The sequence below is a fragment of the Arabidopsis lyrata genome, assembly GCF_000004255.2.
Source record: "Arabidopsis lyrata subsp. lyrata unplaced genomic scaffold ARALYscaffold_8, whole genome shotgun sequence".
Lineage (NCBI taxonomy): Eukaryota > Viridiplantae > Streptophyta > Magnoliopsida > Brassicales > Brassicaceae > Arabidopsis > Arabidopsis lyrata.
Genome location: NW_003302548.1, coordinates 19954573 through 19976928, shown reverse-complemented (window position 1 = coordinate 19976928; position 22356 = coordinate 19954573). Strand labels below are relative to the sequence as shown.

Here is a 22356-nt window from a genome sequence, read left to right as displayed (position 1 = left end):
ATTTGAAAAATCCGAATATCCGTAACTTTACTAAGCAAATCAAATATTAAAAATAGATATTCGTCAAAAAGCGAAGCAAATATCAAATGCTATAAATTAAATAGGCGGATATCCACTCCGCTCTGGAATGCATACATATATATATAAACAATTACATATATAAATTATAATTTTATTATTCTTGCTGATTTATAATTTTCTAAGTCTAATCACCGAATTAATTATTTGAACTACTAGTTTGAACAATTAAAGGAGAAATATATATTTCTAATAAAATATTACTATTTTTAATAAATTTTTACTATTTTTGGATTAAATTTGTTATTTATTTATTTATTTTTAAACAAATACTTAACGGATCAGATACCCAGCAAATAGTGTGGATTTTAACGGATATTCGAACAGCTGGATATCCGGCCACTAACGAAGCTAATACTAATCGGAAAACTTAGTATTCGGAAAAAGCGAATCGAATCACAAATATTACCAAAATCCCGGATATCCGCTACGTGCCCACCCCTAATAATTAATAATCTATCAAATGACATATGCTAGAATTTTTGTAAACATTCTTACTTTTCACTAAAGCTAAACTTAGTAGGTTTGGTAACATATATATGATCAATTAGTCGCCTCAAGACAAGTTCAAAAAGTTTGGAAACTTCTCACTCAAAAATCATTTTAAGTTGTTTACATTATGAGAAAAAGCATAAAAAGAGCACCATTTTTACCAATTTAAATTTGGTTATTAAAAACTTTACTCTTTTTAGCTCTTATCATTATTCAATTTCTTGAAAGCTAAGCCTCCAGTTTCCTCAAACCTATAATTATTAAGCTTTCAATTGAATACTAATACATGACTCACTCTCTCACAATTTAATATATTAACAATATACATGTATATACAATGGAGTGTATAGTAAGCATCCAAAACCAATTAAAATCACTCTAGCATATCACACAAGCAAAAGACTTTTCAAGAATTATATATCAAAATTAAACCCAAAAATGAAATTTATTTCTCCTAACAAGTAACAACATTACCTACGAATCAAATCTATATTATACCCAATAAAACCTAACAAGGAAGTGTTATGTATTATTTTACTCACAAGAAAGATCCTATTCCATGCAAAAACTTTGCTTCACAAAGAAAAGAAGAGTTTTAATTTTATTTAATTTTTCTAAACAACTCCTCATCTTCAGGCAAAATCGGTTGGCCTATCTCCATTCCCTTCTCTAACACCCAACCCACAATTAAATTTTAGCAAAAATATAATATATAATATAAAATCATTACATATTTATATACATATATATATAAGGAAGATTACCTTAATTCTTTGAGAAAACCCTTTCAATATTTGGTGGATCATTCAAGAAACACACATCTTCAAACTTCTTCAAAGAAAAGAAATAGCAAAAACTAGAATGAAGAAGACAATGGAGGATCCAAGCAAGATCATGAGAAGGTCAATTCACACATTCCTCCAAAACTACCACCGTGTCACCACCGCAGCCGCCGTGGCCCTCCCTTTCTCAGCCGGTCTCCTCCTCTCTCAGCCTTTCTTCTCTTCTTCCTCTTCTATCCTTCACATGAGGCTTAACATGCTCTTTCGCGGAGCGGGTTTCTCTTCTTCTCACAATTTCTTCAATATCTTAAGCCTTAAACTCTCACAAACCCTATCTTCCTCTTTATTCACTCTTCCTTTCTCCCTCACTTTCCTCCTTTTATCCAAAGCTTACGTCATCAAACTTCTATCCAACAATCACTCTGCAGATTCCTCTGTTTTTTACCTCCGGCTTCTCAAAACTTACGTTTGTAACTTCTTCTTCCTTCTCTCTGCAAACGCCTCTGCTTTTGCTCTGTTTTTCTTAGCATACAATATCCTTGAAGCCTTTGGATTCTCTTCAAGAAACTTCTACACTTTCCTCTCCGTATCCTCACCGATTATCTACTCGATTATCATCGCAAACGCCTTTGTCATCTCCAATCTAGCCTTGGTTTCATCACCTTCTTCTTCCTCAGGGGGATACACAAACATTCTCAAGGCGTGTCTTCTTATTCACGGAAGAAGTTCAACAGCATTGGCTATTGCTCTGCCTACCAATCTTGGCTTAGCAGGAGTCGAAGCCTTGTTTCAGTACAGGGTCTTGAGATCTTATTACAAAGGAGACAGAGATATCACATCCATAGCTCTTGAAGGAACCTTCATAGCTTACTTATACGCTCTCTTCTTGGTTCTTGACTCGATAGTCAACTTCCTTTTTTACCAGAGCTGCATCAAGAACGAGGAAGATCAAAAGATCGGTAGAGAAGACGAGTATTCGATCAAGATCCAAATCAGCGAAACAGAGAACACAAAGATACACATCAAAGGATCAAAGAATTTACAAGAAATATTGTGACTTTCTTGATTTGGTTGATGTAATTATTGATTATGAAAAAGTGAAAAACTTTTTGAGATTATTGATTCTTTAAGGATAATCTCAAGTAGCTTTCACTTCAAAGAAGGGCAAAGGTAATAAACAGTAAAGAACAATCACAAGATCTGCAAAACTTTTTCTTCTTCCTCTGTTTCTGCTTTTCTTTATTTTAGTCCCTTTTTTTTTTTTTTTACTCTTTTACTTATATTTTCCACATTGTAAAGTCAAATATACCAGAAAATTTAATTAACGCAAATCTTGGAATTCACATTTGGTTAACCCTACAGTATAATTTCATTGCCGACAAAATATATTAATTAGCAATGATTTTGATTACATCCTTAAGTTAATGAAGATGTTGACTAGATTCACATTATAACAAGAGTCTTATGATTTTGAGCAAAGATAAGTTCAAATCACAATCTTTCAATATAAAGATAGAAGAAGAAGAAGTGTCACAGTTATCTTTAAATAGACAGAAGAGGCGAAAGCAATTGAACATTTTGTTATTTTCTTTGAACTAAATCCTAAAAATAGATTGAATTTGTGTTGATGATACAGTTTACACTAAAAAGGACAAAAATGGCTAGTGGGTGGTCGACATCACTAATCTCTCTACTTGAACCTGTTTAATACAATAATTCAGTTCTACCTAAAAATTTCTTCTAATGGAGGCATTATGAATGAATCTAATTTACCTTTATACGGTAAAAAAGTGGAAACCGGAAAATTGAGTGAGAAGAAAAGGTTTTTAAGAAAATTAAGTAATGTTGCTTCAAAAGAGATCAAGAAACAATTAAGCACACAAAGCTAAAATTTATACAGATCACCAAATTTTTGTAGTTTACCAAACATATAAAAGAGTGGAATCATTCATGGTCCATATTTAGAATCAAGGTTTATAAATCCACATAATCCAGGTCAAACCGACCGAACCGTATAATCTGGTCCTATCAAACCAGGAAATCTCAATTAAAACTCTTAAACCGGATTGTTTGGTTGAACCGGACGGTTCGTGGGTTAAGCGAAACCTCTAGGGTTTTAATTTTTCCAGAGTTTCTTCTTCTTTCTGTAACTTTTCCTCTGCTCGTAGACAGCTTTGAGCTTGAGACGATTCCCAGCTTCTCCGATTTCAAGTCGAAGATATATTCTCCTCTTTGCGGGTCTCAGCTTCTACAGAGCTTTTAGGTTAGTTCCTCTGCTTGTATGATTCCTTTTAATTTTCAAAGTTCACTGCTTTCTCTTGTGTATCTGCTCAAAGTGTCTCCCTTTTTTTGTTTAATCGTTTCTCCTCCTCACAAATTCGTACCCAGAAATCCAACTTTTCTTAAACTCAGTCATTGTCTCTATCTTTGGTCCTTCTTTCTTTGTTTCAATTTTTTTTTGCTTAATGCACTGTATAATAGTTTCTCCTCCCTCAATTGATTAGTTAATTCGCTATTGCAGCATTAAGAGTGTTTTTTTATAATGGCTGGGGGATCAAAGAAGACTAAAAGAGCAAGACTTGATGACAGTGAATCGGAAGACATAAGTGACCAAGAAAACCTTAAGGTATGTTTTTGTTGCTTTGTCTCGTTTAAGTTACTTAGATGGTGTAGGTGATTTTTGGTTTTTGTTTTAATGTTAAGGTGAATTTATTTGGTTGAGGATTCTCTATTATAGGTCGAAAGCGACAATGAAGATGATGAATTACCTGATGGGATAGAGGATGATGAAGTAGATAGCATGGAAGATGATGAGGGAGAGAGTGAGGAAGATGATGAAGGAGATAACAAGGAAGACGAGGATGGAGAAAGCGAGGACTTTAAAGATGGAAATGATAAGGAAGGTAATGATGACAATAAAGATGCTCAGATGGAAGAGCTTGAGAAAGAGTACATGGAGCTTCGTTCACAAGAACAGTAAGATTTCATTTGAACTAATCAGTTTTAAATACCTTTATTTCTAACATAGTGAATTCTTGTATGTGTTTCTATCTAGAAACGGTAGATAGTCTTATTGAAGTTTCAGCTGTTTAATCTAGAGCATAAACAAGAGTGTTGGCTAGATTTAGAAGTAGGTTCGAACTCATTATAGCAATTAGATTTATTCTTGATTAGTAGAAAATCTATACGTTTAAAGGAAAAGAACAGACTTTTGTTAAAAGTTTTTGTCAGATACTCTGTCTTAATTCTGTTGCATCGTTTAATTTTAAATGAATGATTGAGAGACAAAAGAATGTTCTTTTGTGTAATATGCGTGTTCCTGGTATAGGGATATATTGAAGAACTTGAAGCGTGATAAGGGTGAAGATGCTGTTAAAGGTCAAGCGGTGAAGAATCAGAAGGTATGACCTTGTTTTATGGTTTGTGAAGTAGTCTTTCTAGAAATCAGTTGTAGTTGTATATTCCTATTTTATGTTAATGAAGTTGATCTAGAGGTAATTTTTGTTTAAAACGATTCTTTCTTTGTGCTCTATGTGAAGGCTCTTTGGGATAAAACTCTGGAGTTCAGATTCTTACTTCAGAAAGCATTTGATCGTTCAAACAGATTGCCACAGGTAAGCTATGCTCTTCTCCTCTTCTATTTATGGTTGTTTGTTTCACCATGCTTATGACAGAAGGTAATCTTTTTCAGGAGCCTGTGAAATCGTATTTCTGTTCGGAAGATGAGGATGTCTCAACAGCATATACAGATCTAGTTACTTCATCTAAGAAGACATTAGATTCCCTCTTGGAGTTGCAAGAGGTATGTATGCATAGGCTTGATTCAGTAACTGTGTACTGTCTCTTAGTGTTTTGTCTCTCTGCCACCTTTGTTTACTCTTATTATCCAAATATTGATTTCTGCAGGCTTTGTTTGAGAAGAACCCCTCGGTTGATCAACAAGTGAATGGTATGCCATATTTAACAGAAAACATAATTATTATAACTATAAGCGAGGGGCAATATAACATCTCCTCCTTTTTCTATCTGGTCAGGAACAGCTAGTGCAGAATCCAATAAATCAGATGCAGAAGATAGCGATGAATGGCAGCGAATATCTGACTTGCAAAAAAGGTATTGTCCGGCTTTAAAGTTCTGTCCAAGCAAAAGAATTCTTTTTAGTAAAAACATGATTGACTTCATTTGGAGACGAGTCTCAATAACCATTTATGTTTCATTGTTAAGAAAATATTGGTCTTTGCTATGTAGAATGTCTGTGTTCCGAAACAAGGCTGTGGACAAATGGCAGAGAAGAACACAAGTCACAACTGGTGCAGCAGCTATTAAAGGAAAGCTCCACGCCTTTAACCAAGTATAGACAACAAACCCCAGAGATGATTTTGCTCTTAAACAGCTGGGTATCAATCATGAATCTAACTTTGAATTAATTTTCAAAACCAGAACGTTAGTGAACAGGTTGCCTCCTACATGAGGGATCCAAGTAGAATGATTAAACAAATGCAACAATCAAGATCTACTGTTGCTGTTTTTGGAACTGTAAGTTTTGGCTTTAATAATAAAATCATAAAGCACCCAAGGTGGCCTTGGTGGTCAATACATCAGCTTCTCTACAGTTTGTTCTGACTCTAAATTTACACATCCACAGGTCCCTCTGGAGGCCATAGAACCAATTCCAGAGGTATAATCACGGTTTTCTCTAACCAAGCTAGAGAGTATCAAATCATTTTATCAATCTTATTGATTATTTTAATGCCCATTCTCTAACATATGTGCTCTTTCTTGCTCAGGAAAAACAACAAGAAGGAGACCCTGAACTTGTGGAGGATGCTGAGTTCTATAGGCAGTTACTAAAGGAGTTTCTTGAGACCATCGATCCAGCTTCCTCGGGTATAGTAAAAAATACATCCATTAGATATGAAAATTCCCCTAGCGATTGTTATATCCAACAACTCAAGTGTAAAAAGGTCTTTTTGGTATTCTGAAATCTCTCAATATTTGCCATTGGCAGAGGCGGCTTTCTACGAGATGAAGAAGTTTCAGACGAAGAAGAGGAAAATTGTGGATCGACGTGCCTCCAAGAGCAGAAAGATCAGGTAAATAAAACACACGTAGTTTCGACTCTTGGAGGTTTAATTTCCCTAATTCTCTCTTATGAATCATGTCGTGTAAAAAACGAAACAGGTATAATGTTCATGAGAAGATTGTCAACTTCATGGCTCCACGGCCAGCAAAGATACCTCCAAACACTGCGGATTTGCTCAAGAATCTCTTCGGTCTCAAGACCAGAAACGTTCAGTCTGAAGCGTAACCGCAATTTTGAAACAGAGCAATAGATCTACTTTATTTTTGTGTGTTGTAACACTATCGACATCGTTTCTGATTGAAAGCCAGATTTGGAAAGCAACGAGTTATTTCGTCCTCGTTCTTCAACATTTATAGTTTGAACTTTGAACTTGTGTACAAATTTATTTAAATCGATTTGGAATCATTTTTTTTTTTTTTTTTTTTTGTTAACAACGGATTTTAGACAGTATTTAAATTCATTAAACGAATTTAACGCAATATTCGATCAATAGAACATAAAATTTGAAATAACATCATTGGTTGGTAACTTGGTATAAATAACATCATAATTTAAGTTATCTAGTTATCTTTATCTTCAAAAATAAAAACAAATCACAAAAAAAATAAACCCGATGATGTCACAAAAATTCATGTGGGTTGTTGTTTCGAGTGAAGCTAAACGTAGTAACTTTTTCCACAAGCTAGACGTAGCGCCCAAGAACCAAACAAATCGGATATATATATTTTTTCAATTATCCAAACTTATTTCTAAATAGATTCATTTATGGGTGAATTAGCTGTATAACCAAAATGACAAAAGAAATTAAGAATATAGCAGGTTAAAGTGAGAAACAAAACAAGTAACCATTTCTTTTCGTTTAGGACGAAAATGCCCTCATTTGGTGTGAAAAGCTGTCAGGAAAGAGACTAGGAGCCACGTAAGATGTTTCTTCTCTTTTATGGATAAATTATTTACTTACCCCTCTTCAGTTTTGTTTTGCTGTAATTTCATTAAAACAAACTGATTCGAACTCCAGATTATATTTAAAGAAACATAAAAAAAATTCTGAATTATCGTGTTTTGAATTTTTTAAAATTTATATAAATGTTTTACAATATAAAAAAGTGGTTATAAATCAAACGTTTCATTCTATGCAAAACACACAAAAGAAAATAGTATAAAACATAAAACATTCGATATAAACATACTAAAAATCAAAAACAAATTTAAAAATCAAATATACCAATTGAAGGAAAAAATTTAAAACTTATGAATAAACACAAAATCAAAAAAAAATATTTTTATAATTATCTTTAAAAGAATACGTATGTCGACTTTTTGAGAAATATGTGTTAAATACACGCCGAAAAAAAAAACTATACCCTAAGAGATACTATATAGGGAACCCAAAAGATAAATTTAAACGCAAGTCAAATAAGTACCACTTTACTCTGAATGATACAATAAACAAGATTCAAATTGTTGAGTTAAATGTACGCCAAAGAAGAACGATATACCCTAAAAATACAATATAGGAAATCCAAGCGGTCAAATTAAACGTACGTAAAAAAACATATATCATAAAGAATATAATATGTAAAATCAACATAAATTATCTTGTAAACTTGTTTATAGATAATTAAAATAGTATAGTATCAAAAATAATAGTATAGTATCAACTTAAACTGTATAGTTTGTGATCATCTTAGTTACATATTTAGCGTTAAATTTATTAGTTGTAAGAACAAATCCAAGAAACCAAATCAAAATAAAGACGGAGAAACACCAAAGTGGGTATAAATTTCTATTGATCACACAACTAATTCCATAACGACAATATAGTATAGTACATTCATGTTATTTAGTTGATTTGGAAGCACCATGGTGAATAGGTAGGTGGGAGTGGCGATGAGTTTGTTGTAAACTCGTTGTAGCCACCGAGAGTGTAGTCACGATTTTAACCGGACTTTGAATGAACGGTTTTGGATAGGTGAAAAACATCGGAAAAGAATGCGAGTCTATTGGATTCTTCGATTGAAATCCGAGTAAAAGCTGTTACGTTTATCATTCCAACAAAACTGACTTCTTCAAGAAAGGAGTACATGATGAACATATATCTCTTTTCTGTGAAATACTTCTCTAAAATCCAAATTCAATTCACTGAACGGAGACCTCTCTTATACTAATATTTATTTTGTAATTTTGAAACCATAAAAATGAAATTGACACTAAATTAAGAAATGGAAAGAAATATGAGGAGTAAAAATGACATCAATTTAAAAAGAACTCAACTATGCTTGAAATTGAAAAAGAGAAAAAAAAAGAATATTGTTTAATGTTTTAATGTCAATGGCAGATGGAAAATAGAGACAGATGGCAGATGGAGAAATGGAAACAAATGGCAAGGTTAAGATGGTCAATATATAGTTTATACAAGGTATATTATAGCCAGTTTTTTTTATAGTTACTTATTTAATTATAATTTTTTTTATGGTTATACAATGCAATTTCTCTTCATTTATCTTTCTTCAGAATTATAGATATCAAAAAATAAAAACAATTTATACTTTCGCATCACGATAGCAAATTGTTACCTGGAGAATCTGCTATATATACGAATTCAAGAAGAAGAACCATAAAAGCATAACAGAAAGAAAAAAAAGAAGCAAAAATGGCGACATGGTTTCTAATCATCTTCCTCTCTCTCACACTTGCCCTCCTTCTCCACCTCTTCCTCCGCCGCACCAACTCTCTTCCTCTACCTCCTAACCCTAACTTCTTCCCCATCCTTGGTCCCTTCCAGTGGCTCCGTCAAGGCTTCGATGGTTTTTACTCCTACCTCCGCTTTATCCACCACCGTCTCGGCCCAATCATCTCCCTCCGCATCTTTTCCGTCCCTGCCATCTTCGTCTCTGATCGTTCCTTGGCTCACAAGGCTCTCGTTTTAAACGGCGCCGTTTTCTCCGATCGTCCACCGGCGCTTCCAACCGGAAAGATCATCACTAGTAACCAACACACTATCAGCTCAGGTACATACGGAGCCACGTGGCGGCTTCTCCGTCGAAATCTCACTTCCGAGATTCTTCATCCATCTCGCGTCAAATCTTATTCCAACGCTCGTCGCTCTGTTCTTGAAAACCTCTGTTCTCGAATTCGTAATCACGGCGATGAAGAAGGAAAACCGATCGTCGTCGTTGATCATCTCCGCCACGCAATGTTCTCGCTTCTTGTTCTCATGTGTTTCGGAGATAAGCTTGATGAAGAACAGATCAAACAAGTCGAATTCGTTCAAAGAAGAGAGCTCCTCACGTTACCAAGATTCAACATCCTCAATGTCTTCCCTAGTTTCACCAAACTGTTTCTAAGAAAGAGATGGGAAGAGTTTCTTATGTTCCGTAGAGAACACAAGAACGTCTTGCTTCCGTTGATTCGATCCCGGAGAAAGATTATCGAAGAATCTAAAGATTCCGATAAAGAATACGTACAATCGTATGTAGATACTCTGCTTGATCTTAAGCTTCCTGAAGAGAAGAGGAAACTAAACGAAGACGAAATCGTGAGCTTATGCTCTGAGTTTCTCAACGCCGGGACTGATACAACAGCGACGACGCTACAATGGATCATGGCGAATCTTGTGAAAAATCAAGAAATCCAAGAGAGATTATACAAAGAGATCAAAAGCATAATCGGAGAAGAAGAAGAGAAGGAGATTGAAGAAGAAGAGATGAAGAAGATGCCTGCCGTATCTTAAAGCTGTTGTGTTAGAAGGTCTCCGGTTACATCCACCGGGACATTTGTTGTTACCACACAGAGTAAGTGAAGATACAGAATTAGGAGGATACAAGGTTCCAAAGAAAGGGACGTTTAATATCAATGTGGCGATGATAGGGAGAGATCCAACGGTGTGGGAGGAGCCAATGGAGTTTAAGCCGGAGAGATTCATCGGAGAAGAAGAAGAAGTGGATGTTACTGGAAGTAGAGGGATAAAGATGATGCCTTTTGGAGCAGGAAGGAGGATTTGTCCAGGGATAGGATTGGCCATGTTGCATTTGGAGTATTTTGTGGTGAATTTGGTGAAAGAGTTTGAATGGAAAGAAGTTGAAGGTGATGAAGTTGACTTGTCTGAGAAATGGGAGTTCACTGTTGTCATGAAGTATCCTCTTAAGGCTCGTGCTGTGCCAAGAATGAAGGATAAGACACATATTGTCATGGCTTAGAGACAACAGAACAGACTAGATTGATTTCTTGGGGATGTTTTTTTTTTTTTTTTGTTAAAGAGTGGTTTTTGGTTTGTCCAAAACGTTGCCGTTTTAATAAAGGCAGCCATTTGTGGAAACGTTGTCGTTTTCATGGCTCTCTCATTTGTTGAAAGCCCTAGAAAATGGAAATAGGACCTATAAATAATGTTGTGGATTTCATCCTTCTCAGCTTTGCTAAACTCATCTAAACAGGTCACTCTCCGATTCTTCGTATTGGAACATTCAATTGATCGATTTGGTCTTAACCAATTTCTTGGATTCCAGTGTATGATTCCTTTTAATGTTCAAAATTCTCTGCTTTCTCTTGCATATTTTGCTCGCAATGTCTCTGTTTTTTTGCTTTCATCTGTACAATGGATTCTCCTGAAAAAACTCGAATTTATAAACTGGGTCGATTCTTTTATCCTCCATTGTGGTCTTAGATTTCGAAAGTTTCTCACTTTAAACTTGTGTTAGCTCTAGAATGATTTTTTTTTAAAATATAATCTGTTTGTGACAACGTTGTGGTGGAGATGATGAATGTTAAAGTAAAAGGTCTGAGCAGGTTATCAGTGAAGTGTGTGGCTTTTGATGTTTAATTTAGTTTCGAGGAGACAAATTTTAATCTTAATAGGAGAGGGCCCTTGTCCATGCCTTGAGTCATGGCATCTGTGGCTCCGCAAACTCTCCAACAATGAACCTGATTCACCACGTGCTTGTGTGTGCAATCTGATGGGTCGATTTTTAAAGGCGTGGGGTTGCTTTCTATTATTGATTGCCGATCTAGAATTCTCCCTATATACATTGGTCTCCTTGTTCTTCTTTATCATCATTTAGCTGCCTTCATAAGTCCTGCACTGATCAAAGACCTCCTTGACTGATCCATATGAGGTTATCTAAATTGTTCTCTGTATTGCTTTGTTGAAGTTTGAAGCTTTTTGGCAAAGTTTGTTTGATGTAGGCATTGTTTTTGGTTGATGTTTATGATTTCCTCATTGTTGTATGTGCGGACTATAGAACTATTCATGTGGTTAAGCTGGAGAAGTATTCCATCTCTGTTAGTGTTTGTTTGATTGGGTTTTTCACGGTGGCCGTTTGAGTGTTAAAGAAAAGTACTCTGTTTGTCGATACTCTAGTGTCTGTCTTTCAAGTGGATTTGATTTGAAGACGTATTATATGTGTATAACCGAAGAATGATGTTCTGTTTTGCTGAATGTTGATGTTTGGATTATCAAAGAGAATGATTCTTTTTGTGTATTTCATGATGTATTGCAATGATTGATTGGTTTAGTGTGAGCAAGAAAGTGTCAAAGAAATGGCTGGGCACAAGATCGCACACGCAACTTTAAAAGGCCCAAGTGTTGTGAAGGAGTTAGTTATCGGTCTCGCACTCGGGCTAGCGGCTGGTGGGCTATGGAAGATGCACCACTGGAACGAGCAGAGGAAAACAAGAGCCTTCTATGATTTGCTTGAGAGAGGCGAGATTGGTGTTGTTGTGGCAGAGGAATGAATAGTAAAGAGATGTTATTCTCCAACAATAAGTGCTTCCACTCATGTAACTGGTTTGGCAATGACGATTATTTCAATGTAATAGGGTTAAAAACCCAGACGTCGTTTGATCTCATTAGTTTCAGCTTCAGCTTCAGGCAGTGTAACATACGATGACTTCTAGTTTCTCATCACACAAAAGAGACGAGTACTGTATGTCTAAATGATTGAAAATAAAAAGTAAAATTGACACAAAATAGAGATCAACTAATACATAATTTTGTGCATTTTTTTCTCTATTTGTGAAGAAAAAGTGTCTGTCTAAAAGAAAGGCAAAGACAAAGGACGAATAAAAAAAGACGGAAAGTCTCAACTTCCATTTGCTTTTCGCTTCCTCTTCAAGTTTTTTCTGCCATTTTTTTGCTCCACTTTCTCTCTTACAAATCTTCGAAGATAACAGATCTCGAGTATGCATTTCTAACCGCTTCACCACTTTATCAACAAGAAAAGAGAACATAAATTCCTCACTTTAACGCTTTTTTTTCTGGTCTGTTTCTCCTCAGCTTCTTGAGCAGTGACGATAAGCTCGCATCATCTCAGAAAATCCTTGGATGCTTCTTCGTGTAAACTCTTCTCTTCTTTAGGTAAGATTCAGCAATGTTGGAACTAATCTTATAAATCCTTTTTTGACTCTTCGTTTTCGGATGATGAATGTTTCCGAGTTTCTGCTCTCGCGGATTCATCTTTCTTTTTCCCATTTTTGATGAATCATTGCTGAGATTTCAGTTAAAAAGCTGTTTGGTAATCGGTATACTTCTCCTGATGCATCAATTTGATGTTTTTGGGTACATTCTGTTGTTTACAATGTTGTGTATATAAACCAACTTACTCTGTTATGTTCTTAAAATAGAGAATTTGGGACTGACCTTTATTTTGTTGTTTATCATATTCTTTAGATAGATCTTAAGGACTGTCTACAAAAAAGTCAACTTTCATAGAATTATTTATCAGTTGCTTCACTGTTATAGACAAGGATAGGATAGTTTTTGAAGGTTGTGTTCTAAGTTCTAACATATTGCCAAATCAATCAATATAGGTAATGTAGTGGTTTTCTTGATGCAAGTCTCCTCTTTCTTGATTCTGCAGGTTTACTCTTATCACAGTGTGTTGAATGGAAATGCAAGAGGATAGCTTGTGGCGTCTGTATCCTGTGCATGATATGGATACGGTCGTAACCAATAGATTACTATACTGTGATCTTTATTTGAGACAGTACAAGGAAACATTGAAACAGACCATGCTTGGCCAAGAATCTATCTTTGAAAATCAGGTAAGCTTATCAGTGTGTGTGTTCAACAGATGTTTCATCTCAGTGTTTCTTGTCTCTTATATAATGCTTGTTAGCTCAGATCTACGAGCTTCATCGTCTGTATCAAAGGCAGAAGGATCTGATGATGGAAATGGAGGAAACCAACAACTTGTACACTCAGCCTCAACATTTATTCCCAAATGCCGGGGTCTCTAGTCCTAGAAGAAGCATACACTGGATGGGTTTAAGCATCTCTTCTGCCAAGATTGATGAAGCTGGAATCTCTGGAGATGAGATTGATAAGTCTGGAGAGGTCGTCTTGGATCTTGAATTACCGTCTTACGGTGATATATGGGAAGAAGAAGGTTCAAAGAATGGGGAAGTCCTTGAAGTTCCCAACTTTCCTAAAGATCAATCTCCAAGAAGCATGTCTCTCGAATCAGTTGTCCAGCCGGAAAGTGTGCATTTACTTGGATTGTCAAATTTCAAATGTATACTCGACTTAAATGAACCTGCCAGGATCGAGGCACATTCAGATTATGAGCTTAATCAGTTCCTAATTCCAGCCAAAACAAGGAGTGAAAGAGCAGAACCAGAAGTGCAAGGGCCACCGATATCTACAAAATGTCTAGCTGGTGAGGAATGTTTACTATATATGATACTTATTATTGTTATTGGTAACATTGTCTTGATGTAATGAAAGCTATCAATGTCTTTAGAATTTGATCAGTCAATTATTTTGTGCAGAGAATGGAATTGACTTGAATATAGAATCTGAGCAACCCCGAGAGTTTGTTTCAGCTTCATTGCACGGAAAACGCGGATCAGAACCATCACGATCGATAGTTCTAGCGCTCCCATGTTCGGAAACCATTTCACTCTTCCACAAACATTGCTCACGGCCTAGGAAGAAAGCTAAATATGGAGCAAAATCCATCAATGTTAAAAATATTCCTCGCAGCAAATCCCGGAAAGGCTCAAATCTTGAATCGAACGTTGGAGTTAGTAAAGATGACAACCGTTCACTGAGTACTGCCTCGTACATCCCTGAATCTGACCATAATCTGGAGAAAGGGAGGTTAAGGTCTCTGCCTGAGATTAAGGGAAGACGTTGTAAACCACACATAGAACCAGGCAAAGTTACGAGAAAGATTTCAAGAACCAAATCAAAGGCCAGAGGGAGCTTTCTTGTTACAGAGGAAGAGGAACAAGAAAAATGTGTAGCAGCAGCAGAGGCTTTAGTTGATATGTCATTATCAGATTCAGCTAGAAAATCAAGCATCAAAAGCTCTGATTGTATCAATCCTCTGCATTGGTTTGCCATAATCGCATCTTCGGTTGTTGAAGACTCAAAGAGTGAAGTTGGATTATCCATGGCCGGGTTCCACTCTAATTACGAAATAGACTATTTTGAGGCAATGACATTGCAGCTAACAGAGATGAAGCCAGAGGAGCAAAGAACAAACACTTCAGTCTCTAATATTGGTCATCCTAAACACAAGAGAACCCTGCGCAGTCGAGGAAAGCGACAACAACACAACGAGTTTCTCCTGAGCCTAAGCACTTTTACCGGAAACGAAGCCTCTCGGGATGTACAGAAGATAGGAAGGCTAATTGAAGCTACTGAAAGGAATGATGCTCACTCAAGCTTGATGGAAAATATGGTAATCGATTGGGGAACCGTAACAAAACGAAGAAGAGGCATCAGAAGTCCTGCTGTTAATACCAAAACTTCCATGCCTTTTCTGCTTTCAGATTCTTGAAGAATCAACGTCTCGTTACACTTACAGTAATCACACCACATAGGAGATATATACTGAAAAACTCACTAAAAGAGTGAAAGTTTTGTTTTTTTTGCTTTTAGAATTTTAAAAACTAGATGGTACTTAAAAGAAGTTTATATATAAATATACTACAGAAAGTTTAGATCTTTAGTGTTTTTTAAACAGAAGGAATTTCTTGGGTAAAATAAGGGTCTTGAAGAGTTTCTTGAAGAAGATCATCGTCGTCCCAAGAATCACGGTAAGTCTCCAGATTTTCGATGGAATTGACTATAGCCGATACACACAAGACCTTTCTCCATTCTTCTAAATGTGGAAATCCAATGTAATCCGCGTATTTATCGCTATACTGAAAACGATGAGAGAAAAAAAACAGAGCTTTATCAGATGAAAAAGACCCAACTTTGGGCCAAAAAAAAGGGAAAAGGGAGAGACTTTGTACATTGAAATCGGCGATGTCGTGAGTGTTGCGTTTTGGGATTCCGTCAGCTTCTCTGGAGAGGTAGAATTCAGAGATTGATTGCATCATTTGATCTGAGGAAGGAAGACATGTTTTGCCTGACAAAAGCTTCGCAATCCATTTCGCTTGTGATTCGAAGAATGGGAACCCAATTAACTGCAATAAACCGGTTTGATTTAATTAACCGAGTATTGATTTGAGATTAACTTTCGATTAGTAAATCCTAATCATTGTACCTTTCGAGGGATTCCGACAAAGGAGAGAGAAGGGGAGAGATAAGGAGAGAAAGTATGTTCGAAGAGTGGTCCAACTCTATTATCATCAATTTCTACTCTTCCTTTGCTCTCAAGAAATGGCAATTTGTAATCATACCTACACGTGTTAATTTGTGCCCACATTTTTAGTCCTTTTTTTTGTTAGTAAACTTCATAAAATATCCCAAATCTAACAATGTCAAGAAATGTTTATTATATATGTGTGTGTTGTTCATGTATATATTCCACAATCCAGACAGTTTTCTTCTGTAACTATTCATATGTATTTTATAGAAAAAATCGAAGAGATGAATAAATGGAATGACAATGTCGGCCCCAAGAAATAAGGACAAGAAAGTTGTCGTGGAAAGAAATAATAACTTACCCGGTACAGTATAAAATAGTGTCGGCTACAATACAAGACCCATCATCGAAGATGACCCGTCCATCTTCTTCTAGAGATTCAATCTACAACCATTATTAATTGAAAAGATATCAAAACGTTTTAAATAATTTCAAAACATATAATAAATTAAATGCATGTATATATGTGATGGTGATGGTGAGAGTGTACCTGAGGATGAAGATGAAGATTTTGATGTTTTTCAATGACTTTAGTCAAGCCAGGAGGAATCTCAAGTGATTTGGCACTTAGATGAACTTCCTTTGCCACTTTCACAAGCTCTAATGATATGTCTTGTCCACTCATTGAGCATCCAACGACAACCACAACCTATCATCATCATCATCATGCATGCATGCTTAATGCTTCATACATCATGAAATCATCTAATTTATTAACTACTTACGTACTACAATGAACACAATTTAATCACCTCATCACGAAAAGGATCAGGCACTCTATAGATATGGCTATGAAGTTGCTTCCTCTTCCACAAATCCATTCCTATAAACACCAAAACCATCATTAAAAAAATACCCTTCTTATGATCTTTAAAGATAATCGCATATAGCTTTATATACAAAAACAATACCTTTGATGGAAGGCAATCTAGGATAAGAGTAATGGCCAGAGGCAACAACAACAGCATCAAACACTTCTTCCATAACCTCACCGCTCTCCTTCTCAACACTCTTTACCATCCATCTCTTCACATCATCATCTTCATTCACCATTCCCACAAACTCAACCCTAACATTAAACCTAATCATATCTCTTAACCCAAACACTTGACAAAAATCCTTGAGATACAACCAAAGCTCCTCATGCCCCGGGAATCTCCTCGAGTCTCTTCCTTCCTTCGCGGTGAACGGAAAATCAGAGAAACCCATTACCTCTCTTGGCGAAGCCAACCTCAAGGATGAGTAAACACTGCTATGTACTTTTAGGATTTTTGTTTTTCCCAATGTATCTTCTTCTTCTACGTTTGGCTGGTATAGCCACTGACCTCCTACGTCGTTGTTTTGCTCCATCACCACCACTTTATGTCCTTCTTTCTTTAGCTCTCGCGCCGACACTAACCCTGATGGTCCTGCTCCTATCACACATACCGTCTTTGATTGACTCTTAATTGGCTCTGTTATCACTAACACCATTTTTTTTTGTGGACGGAGAAGAAATGATTCTGATTTGTTTCTCGTGGTGTCATGGGGCTGAATGGGGCATGCTTTATATAGAGATTTTTTTTTGTTGGTCAATAATTGTGTTTTTGCTTTTATGGTTATTATTGCATTGAGGATGAAGCTTAACTTAATATAGCTAGTGACTTTTTTGAAACGTGGAAATTATACATCAGTGCATGCAACTCAATACTACTTAGTACTACTTTTTAATTGGATAACACAGAAACGTGGAAATTTATATACCAAAGCAAACTAATTGAAGGATCTGATTGCTTTGTGAAGTAAATGTATAAATCCAAAACAAATCAAAGAGACGAGACGTGGTAGACAACAAACACGAGGCAAGTGCCAAGTGGTACAATCAAATGATGAAATCAAAGGTCATTGATTGTTTTTTTAATTGTCTTTGTCGACAGACAACATTTGATTGATTGTTCATAAATGTCTTTTCAAGCTAAATCTGTGATTTAGTTTATATTTTTAAGATATTAAATTAATTAATTATGATTTTTTCTGTTAAAGTTTAATTATGATTTTTACGTCATTTGTTAATCATTATTGGTTAAATATATATTTAGGGATAAATCAAATTATCTGTACAATTGTTGATATATATTTAGTTATTTACTAATCTAACATTATTTGTTGTATGTGTTATATTGCATGAATAATATAAAAAGTATATATATATATATATATATATATGTGTGTTGTTTGTTTATAATATTTGTACTAAGTACTTCAATAAATTAGTATTATTTTAAGAAAATAGACTAAAAACACTAAAATTAAGAACTAAAACTCCAGCGGTATCAATGATACTAATTTACCTTTGTGTTAAATATATATATTTATTTATTTATATTTTTTTCTTCCTAAAACATAATTCTAAATTGTACAAAAAGTAAATACAGAAATAAACATAAGGCTTAAAAATCTTTTTCAACTTTTAAGATTTACTATAGTAAGCATTTGGTTGGAGGAGGTGCTATTAGAGTCAACCAAGAACTTTTAAAAGCCATTTGAGGTCATTTCCTTTTTGTAAGAGCATCTCTAAAGGCAACCTCAAAACCTCAAATATGAGATTTTTTTGTTTTCCAAAGGCAACCTCAAAACCTCAAAATTTGAGGTTTTGAATAGTGAAACCTTATATTTGAGGTTTCACTATTCAAAACCTCAAATTTGAGGTTTCATCTTTTTATTTGTATTTTGGTCCTCACATTTATTTATATCTTATAAATGATTTTACTAATTAATTATTTTATCATGTTAGTCCTTAAACTTTTATGTCTTATAAATATAGATTTTATTTTCTAATATAGCTCTTGGAAGCGCATTGACTAATCATATATGAAAGTATTACGGAAATACTTAGGGCATCTCCAACCATAACACCATTTTGGTATTGAAATAACACTATATTTAGTGTAGTTTTCACACTAAAAATATAGTAACACAATAAAAATAACATGAACATTCTTTGAATTATGATATTATCATTCTTTGGAAGTCTATTATTTATACACAAATAATGGAAAACCCTAGTTCAAAGAAATGGCCACAAACCAATTTCGTAGATTTTTTATCTATAAGTTTGGATAGGATTTCAATCCAATGGTTAGTGACGGGTGATTTTTTTTATATATCTAGGATAAGTTATAGTTTGGATAGAATTTGAATCAAATGGTTGATGAGTAGTAGAATTTGAATCAAATGGTTGATGAGTAGTGGGATCTAATGAATGGTTGATGAGTAGTGTAATTTATGATTTCGTTTGTGTGTTTTTATTATTATTTTCTGTAAGTTTATTTTATAATATAACATCTTATTAATTAATATTGATTGTAATATTTCTAATGTATGTTTTATTGTTATTCATAAAAATTTTATGATTTTAAATTTTGAGGTTTTCCTTTGGAGAGACACAACCCTAAATCTCAAATTTGAGGTTTCGCAAACCTCAAATATAAGGTTCCCTTAGGAGATGCTCTAAGTAAGTAAATAACTATCATACTGGTTGACCCACATGCACCGCTTTTATGTTATTTATATCACTCGGTTGGGAAAAAAAATATACCCAATTGAAATCGGGCTGAGGCAAATCAAAAAGTTAAAAATATTCTATAAATTCTTTCCGTGATTATCGAATCCCAGGGTTATGCATAGTATGATTAGTATCTAAATAGTAAATTCCTTTCAAGGAAACAATATATTTGAATTCGTTAATATACCCAATTTGAATGCCTCTAGTACAATGCATATATTCATTAATTTTGATATCCTTCATCAAAATTAAAATATTTGAATGCCTCTAGCACGGTGCATATATTCGTTAATTTTGATATCCTTCATCAAAATTAAAATATTTGAATGCCTCTAGTACAGTGCATATATTCATTTGGCATTGATTGGTAACCACTTTACAAAGCGGTACAAAGCGTTACAAAGTATAGAATTTTGACAGTTATCAATTATAAAAGCGTTATCAAAAGCGTTACTAAAAGATTTACTCTCAGTTTTTTTGTACAAGTTTCTCGTACAGTTCTTTCTTACAGTTTTGCACTATTTTGGAAAAGCTAACAGCTAACAGGTTTTGGTTACCAATCGGACCCATTAATTTTGATACCCTTCATCAACAACATTAAAAAACAAATTCATTAATTTTGATGAATGGTACCCGAGTTGATCAATTATAATCTCTAACTGACAAAATCTAACGTCGTCGATACAACTATTTCAAAAAATTTGTAGGTCCAATTCTGTTTTTTTTTTTTCTTTCCCAACACCTATTTTCTAATACATTAGATTCCGTTAAAAGGTAATGGTGTAATATTTGCTTTGCACATTTGACTTGTTTTTAAAGTTACTCTGAAGGTTAATTGGAAAGTAAGATTAGTTTACCAAGCCGTACGTATCTCTACTAGATAACAACAATATAGATAAACATATGATTGGATTTCATTCTAACTACGAAAGAGACTATTTTAAGGAAAATGATATCGCAATCAACGGATATATGGAGACAGAGGAGCAAAGAACATATACTTCAGTCACTAATATTGTTCCTCCCGAGCCTGCACAATCGAGGAGAGTGACAAGAACACAAGGATCGTCACAAAGAGTTTCTCCCGAGCCTAAGCACTTTTACATGGAAACAAAGCCTCTCAGGATTTTAATTAGGAGTAGAGAGTTGGGTAAACTAAGGGTCTTCCGTCTTCATGAAGAGTTTCTTGAAGGAAATCATCGTCGTCCCTCATACCTACACGTATTAGTGCCCACATTTTAGTCTTTTTTTTTTTGTTAGTAAAAATTAAATTTCCCAAATCTAACAAATCCAAATATACAGGAAATGTTTGTATATGTTTGTGTTATTCATGCATATATATTCCACAATTCTGACATTTTTTTGTAGCTATTCATATGTATTTATAGAAAAATCTAAGGGGTAAAAGTCTGATGGAACGAATATGACGGCCCCAATAAGTAGGTATATGAATGTGATCATGTCGTCAAAGAAATTTGACAAGAGTTTGTAGTCCACTCAAGTCAACAGATGAGTCAAGCATTTTAAATCAAAAACTATATTAAAGGCTAATTTTTATTTTTTATATTTTTATTAGAGGCTAATTTATTATACTATTGCAAAATTTAAATAAAAAGAAGTATTAATTTATCGGGTACGTTTAAAATAGTGTCGGCTACAATACAAGATCCATCTCGGATGACCCGTCCATCTTCTTCTAGAGATTCAATCTACAAACATTCGAAGGCTCAGATATTCTGGATCAGGGAATTCCTAAGATCAGAACTGGCCTAGGAGCAGAATTGGTTGCTTGACACACATTGCTGATTCGAAACACTTTAAATAATTTAAAATTTAATTTTGTATTAGTTCTCATCCTGTATATCGGAATTTAATATTTTTATGCACACTATCTAAACTTCTTACAAGGACACTATCTATATCTATAGTTGAATTCGGGCCACATTAATGTATCAATTAATTTTGATTAATGGGACCCGGTTTGATTATTCATGAGCTCTGACTCAGAGTGACAAACCTAAATACGATAATTTCAATTTCTTTCTAAGTCCAATTTAGCTTCTGTGTGTGTATGTTTACAAATTAAAAGACTAGTTTTTTTCAACGCAACAAATAATACGAAAATTTCAAATGCTTTGTAGAATTTAGACTTTTTTTCTTTTTCTTACAGAGGAATAGTTTGTAATATTTCTTAGTAAAACTTATACAGTTATGAGTTATACAATAATAATATTATTTTCACCAAACTGAAAGAGGAGACAAAAAAAGGTTACCTTTTCAGCAAAGTTCTGTTTGTTGGAAATATTATCACCATCTAGTGTATATCTTTTTCTGTATTTTTCACAAAAAAAAAAAAAAAAGAGGAAAATAGTACTATATACTTTTTCTATGCAATAGTAAATAGACAAAGTCATGGTCTCATGGATCATTTATATCATAATTGCGGAGTATCTGAGCAATTTAAGGGAAAGATGATTTAAGAAATCTTACGCATTAAGCGCTATTACAACAATGCATGATTAATTTCGCTTTGGGATTAGTTACTTTTTGAATTTAAAAAAATTAAGAAAGAAATTTTTGCCGACGAAATAGTTTATGTAGTAGTTGTTTGTATAAAATTAGATTACACGAAACAATGAGAATTCGTTACACGCCCCAATCTGAATAGTTTGATAAGGTCATATAACATGAATTTAATCAAATATACATTGACAAATTGAATTTGTTAACAACTTCTTGTTTCTAGTAAAAAAAAAATATCCATGACAACATTGTACGAAT

General features: G+C 34.4%; 6 protein-coding genes across 9 annotated transcripts; 5 read left to right on the top strand and 1 right to left on the bottom strand.

Moving 5' to 3' along the window:
* Positions 1-1251: 1251 nt before the first annotated feature.
* LOC9302503 lies at positions 1252-2693 on the top strand. The gene has a single exon (XM_002866383.2). It carries the CDS (start codon positions 1432-1434, stop codon positions 2407-2409), a length of 978 nt encoding a protein of 325 aa, XP_002866429.1. The 5' UTR covers positions 1252-1431; the 3' UTR covers positions 2410-2693.
* A 731-nt stretch (positions 2694-3424) lies between these two features.
* LOC9302502 (putative uncharacterized protein DDB_G0270496) lies at positions 3425-6849 on the top strand. The gene is made up of 14 exons (XM_002866382.2): positions 3425-3615; positions 3874-3978; positions 4090-4328; positions 4681-4753; positions 4892-4966; positions 5044-5154; positions 5259-5301; positions 5387-5465; positions 5601-5703; positions 5793-5888; positions 5998-6030; positions 6140-6239; positions 6361-6445; positions 6534-6849. Exons 2-14 carry the CDS (start codon positions 3895-3897, stop codon positions 6658-6660), a joined length of 1248 nt encoding a protein of 415 aa, XP_002866428.1. The 5' UTR covers positions 3425-3615; positions 3874-3894; the 3' UTR covers positions 6661-6849.
* Positions 6850-8944: 2095 nt separating this feature from the next.
* Positions 8945-10821, top strand: LOC9302501 (cytochrome P450 89A2). Its single transcript, XM_021033484.1, is given in 2 exon segments — positions 8945-10156; positions 10158-10821. Coding segments are annotated over 2 exon segments (1545 nt in total). The 5' UTR covers positions 8945-9088; the 3' UTR covers positions 10635-10821.
* Positions 10822-10834: 13 nt separating this feature from the next.
* On the top strand, positions 10835-12400 carry LOC9302500 (probable cytochrome c oxidase subunit 5C-3). 3 transcript variants are annotated; one of them, XM_021033510.1, is made up of 4 exons: positions 10861-10941; positions 11290-11294; positions 11595-11602; positions 11965-12400. In XM_021033510.1, the coding sequence occupies exon 4, from the start codon at positions 11971-11973 to the stop codon at positions 12163-12165; it is 195 nt and encodes a 64-aa protein (XP_020889169.1). In that variant the 5' UTR covers positions 10861-10941; positions 11290-11294; positions 11595-11602; positions 11965-11970; the 3' UTR covers positions 12166-12400. The 3 variants fall into 3 exon arrangements, with proteins under 3 accessions (XP_020889175.1, XP_020889161.1, XP_020889169.1); XM_021033516.1 differs by lacking the exons at positions 11290-11294; positions 11595-11602 and having other exon boundaries at positions 10835-10914; positions 11947-12400; XM_021033502.1 differs by lacking the exons at positions 11290-11294; positions 11595-11602 and having other exon boundaries at positions 10839-10941; positions 11947-12400.
* A 76-nt stretch (positions 12401-12476) lies between these two features.
* On the top strand, positions 12477-15311 carry LOC9302499. 2 transcript variants are annotated; one of them, XM_021033471.1, is made up of 5 exons: positions 12477-12610; positions 12707-12787; positions 13290-13473; positions 13553-14087; positions 14200-15311. In XM_021033471.1, exons 3-5 carry the CDS (start codon positions 13315-13317, stop codon positions 15213-15215), a joined length of 1710 nt encoding a protein of 569 aa, XP_020889130.1. In that variant the 5' UTR covers positions 12477-12610; positions 12707-12787; positions 13290-13314; the 3' UTR covers positions 15216-15311. The 2 variants fall into 2 exon arrangements, with proteins under 2 accessions (XP_020889130.1, XP_020889136.1); XM_021033477.1 differs by having other exon boundaries at positions 12477-12787.
* Positions 15312-15335: 24 nt separating this feature from the next.
* LOC110230456 (flavin-containing monooxygenase FMO GS-OX-like 8) lies at positions 15336-17600 on the bottom strand. Its single transcript, XM_021033494.1, has 7 exons — positions 16943-17600; positions 16784-16854; positions 16522-16680; positions 16333-16415; positions 15930-16065; positions 15676-15849; positions 15336-15582 (listed from the first exon to the last, which is right to left on the bottom strand). The coding sequence occupies exons 1-7, from the start codon at positions 17502-17504 to the stop codon at positions 15394-15396; spliced, it is 1374 nt and encodes a 457-aa protein (XP_020889153.1). The 5' UTR covers positions 17505-17600; the 3' UTR covers positions 15336-15393.
* Between the last annotated feature and the right edge of the window lie 4756 nt (positions 17601-22356).